The sequence below is a fragment of the Daucus carota genome, chromosome 2 (assembly GCF_001625215.2).
Source record: "Daucus carota subsp. sativus chromosome 2, DH1 v3.0, whole genome shotgun sequence".
In the NCBI taxonomy this organism is placed as follows: domain Eukaryota; kingdom Viridiplantae; phylum Streptophyta; class Magnoliopsida; order Apiales; family Apiaceae; genus Daucus; species Daucus carota.
The window spans coordinates 36,134,213-36,152,680 of record NC_030382.2 but is presented as its reverse complement, the minus strand read 5'-3'; the positions used below and the strand labels follow the sequence as shown (position 1 = coordinate 36,152,680).

Here is an 18,468-nt window from a genome sequence, read left to right as displayed (position 1 = left end):
TTACAAGATTCTATTTTACAACTGATCCCGTGTTCGTGTATACTCTATAACAAGGATCGGTTATCACGTATAACTGATTGATGCCATATTTTTCATTTTAATAAATTAAGTCATGATAATTTTTTTTTATGTTTTTGGTACCATACAATATAAGTGAGATAAGAGGATCATAATGCGTAAAATAATTACTGTCTTTGTTCCTTTTATCTTTTTATACTATTTAACAAATATTAAAAGATGTATATAAAATATAATTTCATAAATTATGTTTAAAATTTTAAATATAATTAAATATTAAATTTTTGTCAAAAAGTTTAAATTTTATAGAATTTCTAAATACATGTCCCCTGGGATAAAAGAATTGGAGTAACAATTAACAGCATCTTGCTACCCAAGTAACTTCGGGGCGATATTATTTTATTTTTCACCGATGACTTTGTGTTTTTTATTAAATTCTATGTTCACACCTTCTTTTTGTTTGACCAACGAAAATTATAGTCAGGATAGTCAGGTTGGTGGTCCAACAATTGCTCTGCATGTTCGAGCGTTTTCTAACAGAAAATGGATCTAAAGAAATCCCGTCTTATATATAAAAGTGGTAAAAGTTCGAACAATGCTAATATTTCCCGATGCATGAATATGCATCCATAGTTCCATACTATCTTTTCCTTTCTAAAAATTTGTTATGCAGTGCTGATCATGCAATCCGTTCGGTCAAACGAAAAATTAACATTAAAATTATTTTTACTAGACAAAAAAGTCATTTTATGCAAATATCAATATACATATAGCACATAAAGACTGTGTTTGAAAATGGACGAGGAATTAAGAAAAAGTCTTCCGTGTGTTTGGTTGGGGTGAATGGAATGAAATGAGTAAAGATAATAAAAAATAATAAAATTTAAGAAGGATGATTTAAAAAAAAAATGAATGAATGCAAATTTTGTATGATAAAATTTGGGTTGAAAATAAATATGATGAAAAATAAGCAGTTGTTCGGGTTTGAGTTGCCTGAGGCTGCTCCTAGCTGCGACTCCGCGAGTAACAATGCAAAGCTGAGCTAGGTCGGGACAATGTCGAATGGAATGATGAAAGAAAAAATTATTATATAATAAACAATATTACAATTTAAATATCATTTCATTTTTTTCATTTTTATTCATTCCAACCGAAACACATTATATTCCCGCAGTATCGATTGAACATCAATACTACTGTTTTTGATTAGTTTACGCAAAACATAAGGCCCCTCACCACCTTAATATAAAGTACAATAAGATTAAATATTTAATATTGCACTCTCTGTTGTACAAGTACATGGACATAGTTTAACTCCTGAAAGAAAGTTCCCGGAACAAGGGTATGCTGTAGATCTTTCTTCTAGTCACAATTCCTTCCAATATAATATTCAACTCAAAATAATGATAAGATACAGTGTTATAGATATTAAAGTATAAATACAAGGCTCTCCCTGTCTCTGGTTTTATCACTCCTTTTATTTAGTCAAATATCCAAATCAAAATCTGTGTTCCTACATCCCCTTCCTCTCTATTTCACTCAGGTAACCATGATTTTACAGCTTCTAAACTTCTTGTGTTTGATATCATCATAGCCCATCTGCTGTTTTTTAGATAAATATAAGTAAATATTTTGTTTGTGCTTCTTTGTATATTCTTTACTGCCTGTAATCTTGATAATCTTGGATAATTTGGTTGGTTTCTTGGTGGGTTATTATTTTCTTGGACTCTATTGCTGTTTGATATATTGTCTGTGTACTGTACATGGGTAAAGTTAGTTGCTTTTATTTACACTTATGATGTTTTTTCAGGTAATTTTGATGTTGGGTAGTTCTGTTAAATTGGCTAGTTTCCTTATTTTTGCTGCTCTTATGTTTGTTTAATTTTGGTAATCTTGTATATCTACCTAATCTATGTTAGTGGTAATTTTGTTAATTTCCTCTCTTAACTCTCTATTGAGGTAGTTAAATTTAGTGACCTGATCAGAGTAATGAGCTTAGTATGTGATTCGACGATTTTGTGTCTCTCCTTTTATTGTTTTTGTGATGCAAATCATGGCTGTATAAAATAACAGTTGTTTTGATGCTTGCTTTTAGGTTTTTGGTTCAGTATTGGATTTGTTTACTACATGGTTATGGATCCTGGTTTCAGTGATGTGTCTGAAGTGTTGAAGGGTTTTGGATTTGATAACGAGTTAGTTTCACCCGATTGTGATCAATCTCCAGACATTGCAAATGGGTTCAAGTTTGAAGACGAAACTTTAGGTCTTAGTTTGTCGGATATTCCTTTTGAATCACCAGGTCATGTCCCTAGGAGTTGTAAACCAACTTCTGGTCTTAGTTTATTGGATATTCCTACTAATCCACCAGATCCTGACCTTAAAAATGCGACACCATCTACTGGCAGTTCGGAAACAAATTCTTCTGATGATGGTTTGTTTTCTGACGGTGTGCTGAAGTTCCTTAACCAGATACTTATGGAAGATAAAATTGAGGAGAAGCCTTGCATGTTTCATGATCCCTTGGCCTTGCAAGCAGCTGAGAAATCTTTCTATGATGTCATTGGCAAGGAATACCCTGCTTCTTCCCAACAGCCCGTGAATGTAAACTGCTGTCTTGAAAGCCCAGATGGAAACTTTATGGGAAGCTCAAACGTCAGTAGTAGTGGTGGAAACTACATTGGTACCCAGTGGGTTGGTGACTCAACATATCACAGTACATCACCAAATTCACAGAGTTATCCTCAAGAGAGCAATATGCAATGGTCATTAAGTTCAGTAGAAAGCTTCAATAATAGTGTCAATGACCCGGCAAATCTTGCAGCAAGCACCGATTTGATTCAAAGTATATTTAATGATAGCGAGTCGATATTACAATTTAATAGAGGAATGGAGGAAGCTAGTAAATTCCTTCCTAACAGTACGCAGTTAGTTATTGACTTGGATAACTATGGGTTGCCTTCAGATAAGAAAGAAATTCAACAGGAGGTCGTCAAGGAAATTGAACAAGAGGTCGTCAAGGTAGAGAAGGACGAGGACAGCACCCCTACTTCAAAGGGGAGGAAACATTATCAGCGACAGGATAGTGTTGTCTATGAGAGGAATAAGAAGCATTCGGAAGTTTATGTGGAAGAGGAGACTGAGTTATTAGCAATGTTTGATAGAGTTCTGCTGTGTGGGCCTCCAGAAAAAAAAGAAGCAAGTGAAATTGGCCCAATCTTGCATGAAAATGAGCAACCTGGACCCAAGGGTGGAAAGAGTCGGTCTAAGAAAAAAGGCAATACGGCTAAAGAAGTGGATTTGAGGACTCTTCTGATCAGTTGTGCACAATCTGTCGCTGCAGGTGATCGAAGGACTGCAAACGAACAACTAAAGCAAATCAGGCAGCACTCATCTGCTACCGGTGATGCAACTCAAAGGTTGGCTGATCTATTTGCTAATGGCCTTGAAGCCCGCATGGCTGGCACAGGAACCCAGATCTATGCAGGCCTAGCCAACAAGAAGATCACAGTTGCTCAGAAATTGAAAGCATATGAGGTTTATCTCTCAGCTAGTCCTTTTAAATATATATCGATGTACTTCATAAATAAAACGATTTTAGACAAGTCTTCAAATGCTGCAACCCTCCACATTATAGATTTTGGTATCCAGTACGGTTTTCAGTGGCCCATGCTTATCAAACTTCTCTCAAAACGATCTAATGGGCCACCTAACCTTCGTATTACTGGCATAGAGTATCCACAACCAGGCTTCAGACCGGCAGAAAGAGTGGACGACACAGGGCGTCGCCTGGCTAATTATTGTGAGCGTTTTAAAGTCCCTTTTGAATATAATGCTATAACAACACAGAAGTGGGAAACAGTTAAAAAGGAGGATCTCAACATTCGGGGCGGTGAGTTTGTTGCTGTAAATTGTCTTCACCAGTTTAAAAATCTGGCTGATGAGACAGTTGTGCTGGACAGTCCGAGGGATGCTGTTCTAAAACTGATTAGGAAGTTGAATCCTGATATCTTTCTTCATGGTGTAATTAATGGAAGCTATAATGCTCCCTTCTTTGTTACACGTTTTCGGGAAGCCCTCTTTCACTATTCTGCGTTGTTTGATATGTTCGAGAACACTATACCACGTGAAAACAAGCAGAGATTGGATTTTGAGAGAGAGTTCTATGGGCGTGAATGTATAAATGTGATTGCATGTGAAGGCTTAGAAAGGGTTGACAGGCCAGAGACATACAAGCAATGGCAAGTACGCAACCTGAGGGCTGGGTTCAGACAACTTCCACTGGACCGGGAACTTATAGAAAGTTTAAGGTCCAAGGTCAAGTCAGGGTTCCACAAAGATTTCGTTTTTGATGAAGATGGTAACTGGATGCTGCAAGGGTGGAAAGGTCGCATACTTAATGCTGTTTCCTGTTGGGTACCTGCATAGAGGTTGTGACTGGTTATGAAATAGAAAGTCGGAGTCCAAAGCTATGATCTTGAGGTCTTTTGTAAGGTTTTAAGATATATATTTATATCTTCAAAATTTTGTTCTCAAGTCAGCCTCTAGATATGTATTGCATTTTCATTCCTGGTGTGTAAGCTTATCTTTTGATTTTGGTTTATGTAGCTCATTAGTCTAGTCAAAATGGTCTTTAAAGCCAGAAGTTTCCTGTCATAAAACATTGTTTGTGCACCTTGTAACATACAGAGAGATAATAACATGTAGAATGATGCTGGAACATAAAGAGATATAGAAATTGTCTGTAATTTATCTCCTTTGGCTGTGATTTTATAACAAGGTAGTATAATATATAAAATTTACAACATCTATCAAGGCTCATCTTTTAAATTTCTGCATGACAATTGATATCACAGTTGGTCACTGCACATCTGAGTTGGAAGTAGCTCTTAGTTCACAATTTCTGTTGTTTCAAAGCGGTTTTACTGTGCAACTGAAAACAGTTTGTAGAACTCTATATTTCTAGATCAATACAATTAAATTGACGTCGATCAATCATCATTTTGCACCCCTCAGATAGACCTCCAAATTAATGGAGATGATTTGAATGTTTGATGCACAGACTTTGAAGTTTGAACACGGAACCAGGGGCGAATCAATTTTTAAAACTTCTTCAAAACATAATATTCCCAAAAAACCTTGCACCAGTGATAACTAGTAACATCGGGGTCGAAAGAGAAGGGAAAAAAAACTTATGTGTAGTAACAAGTGGGGGTGAGTATTGGATTCGGTTAGTCGAAAATCATGCCGAATAATCAAAATAACTTCGATTTGATGAACCGAATTAGAATACCAAATTAAGTATTCCAATTCGGTTTTTGGTAGCCAAAACTATGAATTTCGATTTCTCAATTTCAATTTTTTAACCGCTGTTAACTGAAAACCGAATGATTAATTGATATACTACTCGGTTTCGAGAACTGAAATATTAGTTTTAGGTTCAGTTTTCCGTAACATTTTTCCTAGTTTCGGTTAACCGAATTAAATTACAGTTCAATTCGGTTTTTACCAAATGCACACCCCTGCTAATAAGGAGGATCCAATTTCTTGAGTTCTAAGATCTCTAAAACCAAATCCAGGCATAACTTTAGGGCGAGCGCTTAGTTTTCCCAGTTAAAAGAATAGTTATCGTCATAGTGCAAAATATTACAAACACCTCAATGGGTGAAATCAACATCTTACATAAGATAATCATATAGAAAATTGAGTTTTACTGCTCCATTCAAACTAGCAATGCTTATAAAACTTTATTGTTGTCATACTATAGGGGCAGAGGGGAACTCTGATTTATGAACTCCATAGTACAACATACAGTTTGACAAAGAAAGTAAAAAACATAAATAACTTTAAAAACAGCAATAATTAAAAACTTTTGAAGCTTGCCCACAAATCCACTACTTAAAACAGAATCAAACAAAAAAATTACACAAGCTCCTATGCTACCCTTAATCTGAAGCTATATGGCAATTAACTTATAATTGCCAAATCATGTAACAAGGTACAGAAATTCTTTGAATTTTCTCACCTGCTTGGATTATACTCATTTGTTTTGGGGCTTTGGAGGCCTTAGCACATTCCAATCCAGCTTTCCATGCTTCTGTTTCTTGTTAGAATTTCTACCACGGGGTGTTGGTGCTTGACCTCCTTGACTTTTTTGAGGTGAGGTATTGGGATTTGATGCTCCGGGAGTTGCTTCGATATATTTCCTTTTAAGGTCTTCATTGGCATCACTATCATTCCTATCCATCTTTAAGCTTTCTGATCCATCCCAGTCAAACTCATTCTCTCTGCAAAATATAAGCATTAGGATAATAAAAAAAGTAATTAACAAAAAAAGGTTAGAGCAAGTCTGATAGGTTGGCTATTTCATGCTCCAAACTGAAATTTTAAGGAATGAGTGTAAAATAGTGCTCCAACAATGACCCAGTGATTCCCTAAATCACTAACAGGACACTCTCTTCATTCCTTATATTTAAGTAATCTCTCTTCTCCAAATTTTCTTCTACATAATATATTATTATAAAATATTACAAAATTTCTTTTTTTTTCCCTCTATTGCATTGTGTATTCATAGTGACGGGAGATACTTTAATATAAATAAGGAATGACCGAATGAATGACCGAATGAGTGTAGGGGACATTATTGGAGATGACACTACCTATATATCTCCTAAATGACTAATATCTAATTTTTTTTATATTATATTTAGGAAAATGAGTTAGCATACAGTTGGAAATGCCCTTAGTTAAAGTACTCAGTTTACTGAGCCAGTATGCAATATGGGGGCGTTTGACAGTCTTTTGACAAACAGCATCAAATTTTGGCATCTAAAAGGGACAAATAACCAACCTGCTGGAGATTCCTCCGCCTTGGTTACCAGAATTTGTACTTGATCCCTCTGGTTGGTAAGTGTTAGCAGATTCTCCATTCAGTTTCTACCAAGACTTTGACATTAGCAGAGAATATAAAAGACTACAAGGTAAATAATTGTGTTTTTTGAGACAACCATTATACTCACATCAACAGAAGGATTAAAACTCAAAAACGACATCCGTCCCCTTGTCGCACCAGGCTGAGGATCCCCTTCCATAATGACCACACTGCAAGTAAAGATATTACATAATATTATATTAAGTACCAGACATGAGATGAACTTACAAAGATATTGCAATTAGAGAGGTTACACAAATTGTTATTAAAAAAATTGAGCTAGCAAAAGCTGTCTGAATGTTTAAGGTAAATACCGTCTTTATTAATCCAAAATGCAAAGTTCAAACTTATTCACATACACTAAAAACTGACAATAAATTAGACTTCAGATGGCAGTCCATAACCTAAGATTAAAACATGATCAGATATATTCATACAGCTCAAGCTCTCTCCATATAGAACTATTCTTACAGTGCTACACCCTACAAATTCCTAGGTAGTAATGAGTAGAACAAAAAAAAATATGTGAGGTAAATTACATGCTCAGGGAGAAATAGCTAAAGCCATGATAAAGAATCTGGAAAATAGCAATAAGTCTACAGGAAAAAGTTGCACCTTATCAAGTATTGATACAGTAAATAAATGGTATATTGAGATGGTCTATAATTAACTTCAATGATGCACACACAATAACAGCTGAACTGTATCACAATGCAGCAGACATACACAGATTTTGTGACATGTAGGAAAATATCAAACAAATTGTTGGAAATATATTGGTAATAACTCTAGATTTCTGTAGCTGTAGAGTAGTCGTGATATTATTGATCTACTAGCATACTATATCAAATGTGGATCTTAACTACTTCGCTATGTCAGACCAAGAGTAAAAAATGAGCAGGAATGCACTCAAGTACATAAATGGACGAAAACCTTCAAGCGTCAAGTTGGTCAATTTAATGCAACTAAAGACCATACAGTCAGGTTTCTAGGCCACAAAACTGAAGTGCAACAACCCATTAATGAAAAAATTACCAAAAGCTCAATCATGGAGGTTGGAAATAAAAGAAGTTTTTTTTATTAGCAAATAGTTTAGTTATATTTGTTGCAGAAAAATAAGTACATTTACTTGTATGTTCTTGTAACACCCCAGTCCCACATCGAGGAGTGTGGAGACTTTAGTTCAGTTTATAAGCATAAGTACTACTACTAACTACACCAACAAATCATGATCTTTTGGGGGCCTGTGGTGGGCTTGTGGATTACCCAAGTTGTCGCAGTTGGGCCAGTTTATTTCGGCAGTTCTACATGTGAGGTTAAAATTAATTAAATATTTAGCCTTATGTGTAATAAGCCCAATTGTTTTAGGCCTCAGTCCATTAGGTTGCGATCCAGAGTTAATTTTCCATCCAGTGATCTTTTCCGATCTTTTAAAAGCAGTCCTACTTCACTTGATACATTTTAAAACTGTCAAATCATATGAGTACCATAGTCAGTCACCACATATACCATAAGCTTTCTAATAAATTCTACAGTATGTACGGCGTAAGCAGGCATCACCAAAAGGCAGCTTTTGAATTGAAATAAATAAATTCTTTAAACTCCCTCAATGTTTCACAAGTAACACTGTAAACAACTACATCATTGATTCAGTGGGAAAGTGGATTTCATATTGTGTATATATATTTATAGTCATGTTGTGTGTGTGTGTTAATGTGTTGAGGATTTACGTGTGTTAATGTGTTGAGAATTTATATGTGTTTTGTGTATATATATTTATAGTCAGAGGACACATATAGGTGCATATTGGATGGAAGAAAAAAGATATGTTTGTAATTATTATTTCTATTTTATAATCAATATACATATGGGAAACGGAAATGTTGTGAAAAAACACATGTATAAGATACAAATAAGTCTATATTATCCAGCTTATTATTAGTGATATATTGACTAGTCGACACGCTGGACCTCCATCGACTTGACTTACCAACGTGATAAACACAGGCAGGAGCAAGCCTAGGCAGGTGATCGAAGACGGAGACTGAAGCAGCCACAAGAAGAAATAAAGCAAGCCCCAATAAGCAAATGAGGGGAAAATGGCAATGTAATAAAAAAAAAAGAAGGGAAAATGGCGTGAGAAAAGTAATTGCAGGCATCTTACACAGTAGTATTTCGATGAATTTGACCAGGAATTACACAAATTAATTAACTAACTAATAAAGCAATCTTGTTGCAGGGAAATGCCTGGCCCCAACTAATAAAGAAAATGTAGTTGTTTACGCCTTAATAAGCTAATGTAAAATAAGAGTAAGGCAGTAAAATGTCAAAGTTATTGCAACGGTAAGAGGAGTTTGGGGATTGGGCCAGCCCACAGTTGTTTTTGAAAGAAAAGGTCAAACTAGCTCACAACTTGCCTCCACCAAGCACCTCTTTCAGGTCACCTAGCATCCAAGGGAGGTCAGGGCACCTCTCGAAGAAGAGCGCCTTTAACAACACCCGGAGTTCAATTTCCTATTCTTTATGTCAGTATTAATTCTTCATGAAATATTTGCTAGGCTACAATCCTAGTGATAGGTAACACAATAACTGAAGTACAAAAATCATTCAAATTAAACAATCAAACAAAGAAAGCAAATTATTTTGTACCATTTTCGGGGAATGTTCGAAACCGGAAAGTTCCCATCAGGAACCACTCCTACTTCCTCTTCCACTTTCTTGGATATCTCCTCCCTCTTTGTAGCCCTTTGCATAAACTGCAATTAAAAACAAGAATTTAACAAATTGAGCCAAAAAGATACAATCTTTAGCCAAAAATCTCCACACCCACTTCGAATTTTCACACTTCAATCATGCTGACACACAAAAATCAAGAATATGATATATGGGTATTTTCTAGTGTACCTTCAAGTTCTTTAGAGTGCTTGACATCTCACGCTTAGCCATTGAAATTTGAGCTAGCTATGAACAAGCTGCCCTCTTCTTAAATCTTCTATATATAGAGAGTTGAATTGATGTGCGCAGCAATTTTTGTTCGGCGGGACTAATAAGCGGCGAGGGTTTCCGGAGAGGCAAAGAGACCGCTCACTTGTCTAAAAATAAATCAAAATAAAATTAAAAGTGTAACACTCACTGACACAAATAACTTACACTAATTTCAACGCCGCACTTTTTTTTAAAACAAGTATTTTAAGATTTTGGTAAAGAAATTTTAAAAGAAAAGATTTTTGTAAAATTGAATTTTGTAATTCAATTCCTTAAATTTACTTTGAATTAATGCATGAAACACTCCCTCCTAATTTATTATATGTAGTATAAAGTATAACTAAAGTCTAATATAATATTATAATATTTAATTATAAGATCAATAAATTAAAGTTAAAAAAATTAATTTACTGTAATTTTCAGATCATTAAATAAAATTAGCTTTTTTTCAAAAAATTCATTGAATTAATTAAAATTTCAAAGATTACACTTGAATTAGATTTGAACAATATTAAATTATAAACCTACTTCTTATAAATTTTGAAAACTAATTAATCATAATTTTTAAGGGATGTTTTCACAAATACCTGAACCTAAAATTTTTTGTAAAAATATTGCAATTTTCAATAGAAAATTGTAAAATTTTAAATTTTCAAATAAAAATTGTAAAAATACCATGTTCTAAAAAATTTGCAAAAATCGTAATCATATTTAAAACCACTTGCAATCATATCTGCAAACACAAATACGACTTTGAAAAGATTTGTAAAAGTTATATATTTTTTTTTATGAAAATGGAGAGATATATTAAATGGGACAATCAACCAAACATCAAAAATTTGTTTCAAAAAAAAAAACCAAACATCAAAAATTAATATAAACAAACCTTTTATCAAAATTACCATCATAATATAAATATGATGCTTTAGATAACTGGTAAAAAAACTTTGTTTAACTGACTAATACTGGGCCAACACTCCTCTGCAATGTGGCCAAAAGGAGATCTCATGGCCATACTGCTTGGAATTGCTTGCACCATTACCAAGCTATCTCGAGCTCAACTCTTGGCCACCCTTCCGTTTTTATCCAACTTAACACTTCCTTAACTGCCATAGCCTCAGCAATTTCAGGAGCTGAGACACCTTTATGAAGAACAGACTTAGCTTTAATCAGCCCTCCCAAAGGATCTCTTACTACCAGGCCAAAACCAAACTCCTCACGATTTTTAAAAATGGCTGCATCGACGCGTACCTTAATTATGTCAATTGTGACTTGACCCAGGAAGAAGCTCCTTCACCCTCCAACAAAGATGACACCAGAGCAATGGTTGAGTTAACTTGGGCTAACATAATTTCTTGTGAGCGATTACATAATTTCTTTTTCTTTTCATTCTTTTAGCTAGACGCTGATCAGATTTTCTACCCCCGTGAGTCTAGTGCTCATGCCTGTGACAAAACTGCATATCTCTGCTTAAGAACACCAAACTTCGTAACATTTTTGGCCTAACAATCTATAGATCTCTTATAAATTATCATTAATATGCTCAATTATTTCCAAGCAAATACCTGTGCTTATTAGGCATTATTATTTGCTTTAACAGTGTAGTTGACAAGCTTTGTGTACATGGGGAGGTTTAGTGACCTAAATATCTTGGCCACTCCGAGGCAGCTAATTTTTTACTGTATTATTTTTTTCTCAGGTGAAGTTACATTGAAGCTTAGCGTATAATGTTGAGTTGGTAAATTATTTTGTTTTTCTGGTAGTAGGTTTCGCTTCATGACTATTAGGAAATGACAAGATGTGCCAAAGAGAGCTCATACTTCAAACACAACAAAAGCCATGTGAGATACTGGCTTTAGCACTTTTTTACAAAATATGTCTGTATGAACATTTTCTAATGTCCCCTTTTCTAAAATGAAGTTTGGAGGCAACATTGCAGAGCTACTCTTGTTTGACCAGTGGAGATAATGGTTGCTTATAACAAGAAGAAATATTGCATTGATATGGCAGAGGCAAATCTTCTCCTGCTATTAGTATCGTGGAAACAGACTGTGAAGTCGATTTTGCACCTAGACTGGATTGTGAAGAACCTGGAAAGCCATCTAAGGCCATAATATTAAAAAAGCGATAACCTGAAGACCATTGTTTTTTAATCTTCCATATACCTCTTTCCATTTTCGTCTGACTTTTGAGCTTTAATCGATGCTTAATTTTCAATGAGTGAATACATCTGATATTATAATGTACTCTTCATCTCAGGAAGAGCCAGAATTCGGAAGCTCAATGCTTTTCACTGCTTCATCAAGAAAATTGAACAACAAACCTTGCATCGAATCACTTGTGTCTGTTTCCGCTTCCTTTCTCAAACATCATGAACCAGAAGATAACAGTACTAATTGTTCAAGACCATCAAATTCCAACTCAAGGAAGTCATTCGGAAGTTTTTCTTCGGCTCAAATGGGGGCCCAGCTTCACATGGAATGCCAAAAGTCTGCAACTTACATTCTTATATATGCATTAGTGAACTTGTAAGAGAACAATGCATATCATTAATTATTGCTACCAGAACATAACATGTGTAGGCCAATTCATATGTCAAAGATGTCAAGATTATCAATTATTTGCTACTATTATATAGGAACTGTTTAACACCAGAAACAGATAATTGACCTACAGATGATCTGCACAGGTGTTTTTGGAATTTAACGTTTATAGTAAAGAACTATAATTGTACAGTTTCATCTTGTTACATCATACCACAGAATTAAATTACGAGTTTAATAATGTAAGGTTCCAATTATACGAAATGAAGGACAACATTCGGGGTTTAAAAGATCCCCCGAAAACATGCTTTGTGTTTTGCTTGCGACGATCCTGTATCTAAGCTCTAACAGTAGTCTCGATACCAGCTTTTCCCGAGTATGGAACACCTTCTGCCTTCTTAAGCTCTTCCCACAGCTCTGGCAATGCTTCTCTAATATTATGGATACTCTCTAAGGCATAATCCACGCCTGTGCTGCGGTGAGATGAGCCAATCTATACCCACAAAAGAGAACAGTGAGAAATATGCATAGTGTAATAGAGTATACACAAAGAACATAAATGTTCATTCTGATGCTTGGAATACTACAACTTACCAAAACAGTGTGGAGGTTCATGCATTTTGCAGTCTGCAAATTACGTAGACTGTCATCAAAGAACAACTGAAATTGGCAAAAAAAAGATTAAATAACCATGCAAGGGAAATAAGAGGATATTTATCTTTACTTGCAGAGAAAATAATACCACATCAAGTTTATATATTTATCGACAAAACAACAATGCCACATATCGAGATGGACGAATTTATTATTAATCATCTTACTGTTTTTTTGGGGTTAATATCAGCTATCTTGAAAGCTTCTTCAAATGCATTCTCAAATGGTTTGCAGATGACTGGGGACTTGGGAAGTGGTGAATCAGCACTAGTGTCAGAGTCCATACCACTACTGACATCAGGAACTTTTAATTCTTCTGACTCTTGGCCATCAGAGATATTACTGTTATGGGTAGGATTTAACGACTCAAAACAGACAATCCTTTCAAAACAGTCCTCTATTCCAAGTATTTTGAGTACAGTTGCAACATGGGCATCATTTGCGTTTGAGAATATCTGTCACAGACATCGAAATTTTGTTAAATGAAAAGAGTCAAACTTAATGAATGCATTATTGATAAGGGAAGAAAACCTACAACTTTCCGGATAGGAAGGCTATGTAAAAGATTTCTAAGCACCGGATCAGGCCTCAACTTCTCCTCATACGGCAGTCTTCCATGTACATAACTGTAAACAAACTACATTTCATTTTTGTGCCCACTAATAATAAAGAAATTATCTGGTCAGTGATATCAAAGCAGGAAATGTACCTGTGGTAGTCATCATAATCAAAATCATAGCCGATAGCCTGATGGTAAAAAAAAACAAACAATTCATCAAAACCTTTACAAGTCTGTTTCATTTCTTTCACAGAAGCATCCTTAGATATTCTCATATTCATACATAATGTAAGATCGTACCCGGAGACCAGACATTGTTGTTCCATAGTCCTTGTATAGTTGAACACACATGTCAGGAACTTTACTGTCCTCTATCTTTAGCTTCTCAATCATATATTCTAATTTAGGCATTCATAAAAGGATCATTTTTAAAATCATCACAATTGAACAAAAAAGACAAATTTTATGTTTGGTTGAGGTGAACGAATTTGGAAGGAATGAACGAAATTTGAATTATATTATAACCAATTGTTAAAAAATTCATTCCTTGCACCCTAAACTAGAGGTCACACCTACAATCTGAGGAATGCTCTAATCTCTTCTATACCAAATTTCTTTTCAAATCTCATCATAATAATTTTGTGCTCACTCAATTTTATTTCCAGAATGTACATACTATCACTAATGTTTTCTTTTATTTTTACTCATTCCATTCCATTCTCCCCAACCAAGCACAACAAAAATGCTTTTATTAAATTAAGCAAACCTGTAATATTTTTGGTGCATTGGGCAGACAATCCAGAACTATATGGGTACAACGTATCATCAACATCTAAATATGAAATTTGAAAATATAAGCATTCAGTATAATCCAATTTAACAGAGAAACAAACATATACATATATTTTTGTATCAACAAGGCATACCAAAGAGGAGGCATTCATATTGTGAATTGGAATACTGCTGGTACTCATTCTCATATTCCATCGCAATCTACAAATCTACAATCGAAAATGTAATAACATTATCATTTCATTGATCGAGAAATTCCAACAGCAAAAATATTAATATCCACACAACTTCATCAAAAAGCTCGATGCATTCAAGATCTATCTACATAAATTTAGACCCCGGTCTGAAATAAACCCGAGAACCATGATCACTTTCAAAAACTTTGCCATCGATTTTCTTCCTGCACAATTGTTGAAATATAAGTATAAGATCCATAAAGGGGCCTTCTCTAACACCTTAAGGTTTTAGAGGGAATGGTTCTCTACGTGGTAACAATAGTTCTCAAGGTTCTCCTGATCTCAATTAAGAGCCATTTTAACCAATTAACAAACCGGAACCGAAATAGATAAAAAATTATACGTCGTCTGTAAAGCACAATTTACATAAAATTAATTTAAACATCCAAAAAATTCAAACCAGCACATAATCCTAAAATCTATATACACATCAACTTTCATAACATACAGGGGCGTTCAGATAACGAGAACGAAATGAGATTTGAATTTCATTCTGATTTTCTCGGGTTGAAATCTCATGATACGAACGACATCTTAGAGGAATTATAACATAACATACGTGTGCATAAAACAGAGAAATGCATGAGGTATGTGTAGATATTAATGTCTGTGTATATGCATAAGAAAACTTACCAGATCCAGGGAGGGAGATTGATGGCAGAAAATGAGATAACACACAAGAGATGGGGAGAAAAACAAAAGGAAACTGAAAATGGGAAGGCGACGTTTCTTAAATAGGGCGCAAAAGCGTGATCACTGTTTAATTATTTAATTATTAATTATAGTACTCCCTCCGTCCCTTTTTATCTGTCCATTTTGGGGGAAAAAACACATACCAAGGAATACTTGATTGTATAAACTTTTTCATTAAATACCTCTAATTAATATCTTGAAAATGGTGGAATACCCCTACTTTATGTCTTGAAAACATGAATTCAACCAAGTTTTAAATAAGTCAAGCCTTGAAAATTGAAATTATGGAGATATATTTGAAAAACTATCATTAAATTAGTTTTGAAAGTATAAATGGACAGATAAATAGGGACAAAATTTTACTTCCAAAGTGGACAGATAAATAGGGACGGAGGGAGTAATTCCTAGTTTGCGGTAAAATTATAATTAATTATGTTAAACATTGTCGATTTATAAGAAAAGTCTTTATCATGTCGGCGTTCTTATTTGCCGCGTATCTCAACAGATTTTATTCGTGGTCAAGTCTTTCCGACTATTCTGTGAGGCGTGCGCATCAAATTACCAAACCAAATCAACCCAGTATATCAGGGTATAGGGTGGGTAGAATGTTCGCAAATTCTTCGAAGTGTAGGGAGTAGAGATGTTCAAAAAATCTGAAATCCGAAATCCGATCCGATCCGATCTGAAAAAAAATCTGAAAAACCCGATCCGAAAAAAACCTGGTCTGGCCCGGCCCGGTCCGAGGACCTAAAACAGGCCTAGTATTTTCAAAAAAATCCGGATAAAATCCGGATTTTTGAAAAATCCGGGTTTTTTATAACTAAACCAGGCCTAGTATTTTTGGAAAAGCCCGGCCCGGTCCGGCCCGATTTTTAAAAAAACCCGGCCCGATCTGGTTATAAAAAAATCCGGATTTTTTTTGGCCTGGTCTGGATCTGGCCCGAACAGATCTTTTGTGCATCTCTAGTAGGGAGACTGTTTCCATGAAAACTCCCGACTTAGTGCAATATGAAATATTGTGTGAGATATGTGTAAATAGTACATTGACCCATGATACCTGACACATGGGACTCACTTTTATCGCGAATACACCTAACAATGAATGATTTGAGCCTTTTCTTCAAAACAGAACCCATAATATTCAAAATCATTTGTCGCTAATCCTTTTGTCAATGACTGAGCTAAACCTTTCTCGCAAAGCACAACGCCATAACGCTCATAATATCTGTAAGTCACAAAACCGAGTTTCAACAACTCTAATACACTGTCTCCAATCATGCTTATTTAATGTCATATCACCCGTGAGATTCAAAACTCCCATGTCCAAACTTAAATGATCAGCCCATGTCCGACAGGGCTGACCTCTCTTTCACTTACCCTGAACCGATATATGTTCGACTCTCATAACCAGTGCTGAGTTACATTTGCGCCGAACATGTACATACCAACGTAAATGTCCCTCCCTCGAGATAGACTCGACACCTAAAAGACATCAAAAAGTAACATTCGATATATGATCTGTCTTGATGTTACCACAAATCCAACGTAGCTTACGCATTTCCGCTGTCTCTAGCCTACACTCTTGAGATTTTCTCAATGACCAGCACTCAGAAGTCAGAACCATATAATAACGACGGTCTGATTGCTACTCGGTAGAACCTACCTTTCAACTTCAAACACTATATCACACAAACACACTAGTAGCAGCCCTCCAGCGAAGCCATCTGATCGAAATACGATACGTGCACATCAAATTATGTCTCATTTATCAAATCTGTATCAAATTTTTTTGAATGAGTGAAAATTCTGATAATTAATTTTTTGAATGATTGAATTATTATTTATTTCTTAAATTTAAACTGATTTCCGGAATGACTAAAATTTTGAATAATATAATTTCAAAATTATTGAATTTTTAGTAAGAAAATTTCAATCGATAACTCATTAAATTAAAAGAAACAGATTTATAACAAAAAAATTATATTATACAATTTTCTTATATATTTATACAAAACCAATTTCACATATTTTATAATATATTAAAATTTTGAACATAACATGTTTTTGAAAGTAAATTTGTTTTAAAAAATATATTTAAACCACTAGTTGGTAAACAGAACATCAGTGTGTCAAATGTTCACCTGACAAGGGAATTAAGGGTGCTCCATATGTTTTATTTACTCGTCAAGATTTGGTAAATGTGAATAAATAATATGAAGACAAAAAAATAAAGTTCATATGTTACTGTTCAATCACTAGTTTGCTTCTCGTTTTTTAAAGTATACGAACGAGTGACTACTTTTGTTGTAAATATGATTCGGGAAGTTGATATCATTTTATTAAAGTTGAAAACTTAAAAATTTAATTGTTTGAGTTGTAACAATATACTTATTCTTATCATCGGATCACATAAATCAAATTTACTAAAATGGTTAGATTGAATTTTTAATATTTTATCATGTAAAATATTATTAAAGTACAAAGGTCTACTCCCACCAACAACGTATTGATATATTTATATCACAATAACTATCCATAACACTAATAATACGTGAATAACATATCAAAATTATATACAATATTTATTTTAAAAATTATATATATATATATATATATATGGAAATATATATATATATATATATATATATATATATATATATATATATATATAGGGGAGGGTTCTGGTACAAACTTACAAACTTACAAACTTTTTTTGTTCAACACATATATAACTTGAGTTCAACATATTTTTAACATATTTTGTTGAACATCTATTAAAATAGTGGTGGAGAAGTACATAAACCAATTTTTAAATGTAAGAACTAGGGTAAACATGTTATATAACTAATATTTATGTTTCTAGACCCTACCCAAACCCCAGAGGTATAGTTTAAACATCTTTTTAGATATATTCAACACAATGATAATTAGTGTTCAACACCCGATGTTGAACCCCAGTTATAAATGTGTTGAAAACGCGATTTATTTATGCGTTATTATTAAAAATTGTGATGTTTTTTGAAGAATTTTCAACATGGATACTTTAAATAACTAAGGATT

General features: G+C 34.2%; 3 protein-coding genes across 5 annotated transcripts; 1 reads left to right on the top strand and 2 right to left on the bottom strand.

Moving 5' to 3' along the window:
* The first annotated feature begins 1,360 nt into the window (after positions 1-1,360).
* LOC108209664 (scarecrow-like protein 33) lies at positions 1,361-4,771 on the top strand. The gene is made up of 2 exons (XM_017380699.2): positions 1,361-1,561; positions 2,114-4,771. The coding sequence occupies exon 2, from the start codon at positions 2,146-2,148 to the stop codon at positions 4,441-4,443; it is 2,298 nt and encodes a 765-aa protein (XP_017236188.1). The 5' UTR covers positions 1,361-1,561; positions 2,114-2,145; the 3' UTR covers positions 4,444-4,771.
* A 969-nt stretch (positions 4,772-5,740) lies between these two features.
* On the bottom strand, positions 5,741-10,038 carry LOC108206717 (uncharacterized). The gene is made up of 5 exons (XM_017377106.2): positions 9,851-10,038; positions 9,596-9,702; positions 7,035-7,116; positions 6,866-6,951; positions 5,741-6,302 (listed from the first exon to the last, which is right to left on the bottom strand). Exons 1-5 carry the CDS (start codon positions 9,890-9,892, stop codon positions 6,056-6,058), a joined length of 564 nt encoding a protein of 187 aa, XP_017232595.1. The 5' UTR covers positions 9,893-10,038; the 3' UTR covers positions 5,741-6,055.
* A 2,555-nt stretch (positions 10,039-12,593) lies between these two features.
* LOC108206414 (uncharacterized protein C24B11.05) lies at positions 12,594-15,500 on the bottom strand. Of its 3 annotated transcripts, XM_064087298.1 has the most exons (10): positions 15,349-15,411; positions 14,805-14,879; positions 14,614-14,688; positions 14,454-14,519; positions 13,988-14,085; positions 13,838-13,875; positions 13,664-13,754; positions 13,296-13,583; positions 13,069-13,134; positions 12,624-12,967 (listed from the first exon to the last, which is right to left on the bottom strand). In XM_064087298.1, exons 3-10 carry the CDS (start codon positions 14,672-14,674, stop codon positions 12,812-12,814), a joined length of 864 nt encoding a protein of 287 aa, XP_063943368.1. In that variant the 5' UTR covers positions 14,675-14,688; positions 14,805-14,879; positions 15,349-15,411; the 3' UTR covers positions 12,624-12,811. The 3 variants fall into 3 exon arrangements, with proteins under 3 accessions (XP_017232203.1, XP_063943368.1, XP_063943367.1); XM_017376714.2 differs by lacking the exon at positions 14,805-14,879 and having other exon boundaries at positions 12,594-12,967; positions 15,349-15,500; XM_064087297.1 differs by lacking the exon at positions 15,349-15,411 and having other exon boundaries at positions 14,768-14,879.
* Between the last annotated feature and the right edge of the window lie 2,968 nt (positions 15,501-18,468).

Bases quoted from the DNA above. Each gene is read 5' to 3' on its own strand.
- LOC108209664 (XM_017380699.2), top strand. From the start codon at position 2,146: ATGGTTATGGATCCTGGTTTCAGTGATGTGTCTGAAGTGTTGAAGGGT.
- LOC108206414 (XM_017376714.2), bottom strand. From the start codon at position 14,674: ATGGAATATGAGAATGAGTACCAGCAGTATTCCAATTCACAATATGAA. The intron at 14,086-14,453 runs GTTTGCTTAATT...TGCCTAAATTAG, and splicing joins ATGCACCAAAAATATTACAG to AATATATGATTGAGAAGCTA. The intron at 13,876-13,987 runs GTACGATCTTAC...TTTTACCATCAG, and splicing joins CAACAATGTCTGGTCTCCGG to GCTATCGGCTATGATTTTGA.
- LOC108206717 (XM_017377106.2), bottom strand. From the start codon at position 9,892: ATGGCTAAGCGTGAGATGTCAAGCACTCTAAAGAACTTGAAG. The intron at 6,952-7,034 runs GTGAGTATAATG...AAGTCTTGGTAG, and splicing joins GTTTTAATCCTTCTGTTGAT to AAACTGAATGGAGAATCTGC. The intron at 6,303-6,865 runs GTTGGTTATTTG...TATATTTTGCAG, and splicing joins GGCGGAGGAATCTCCAGCAG to AGAGAATGAGTTTGACTGGG.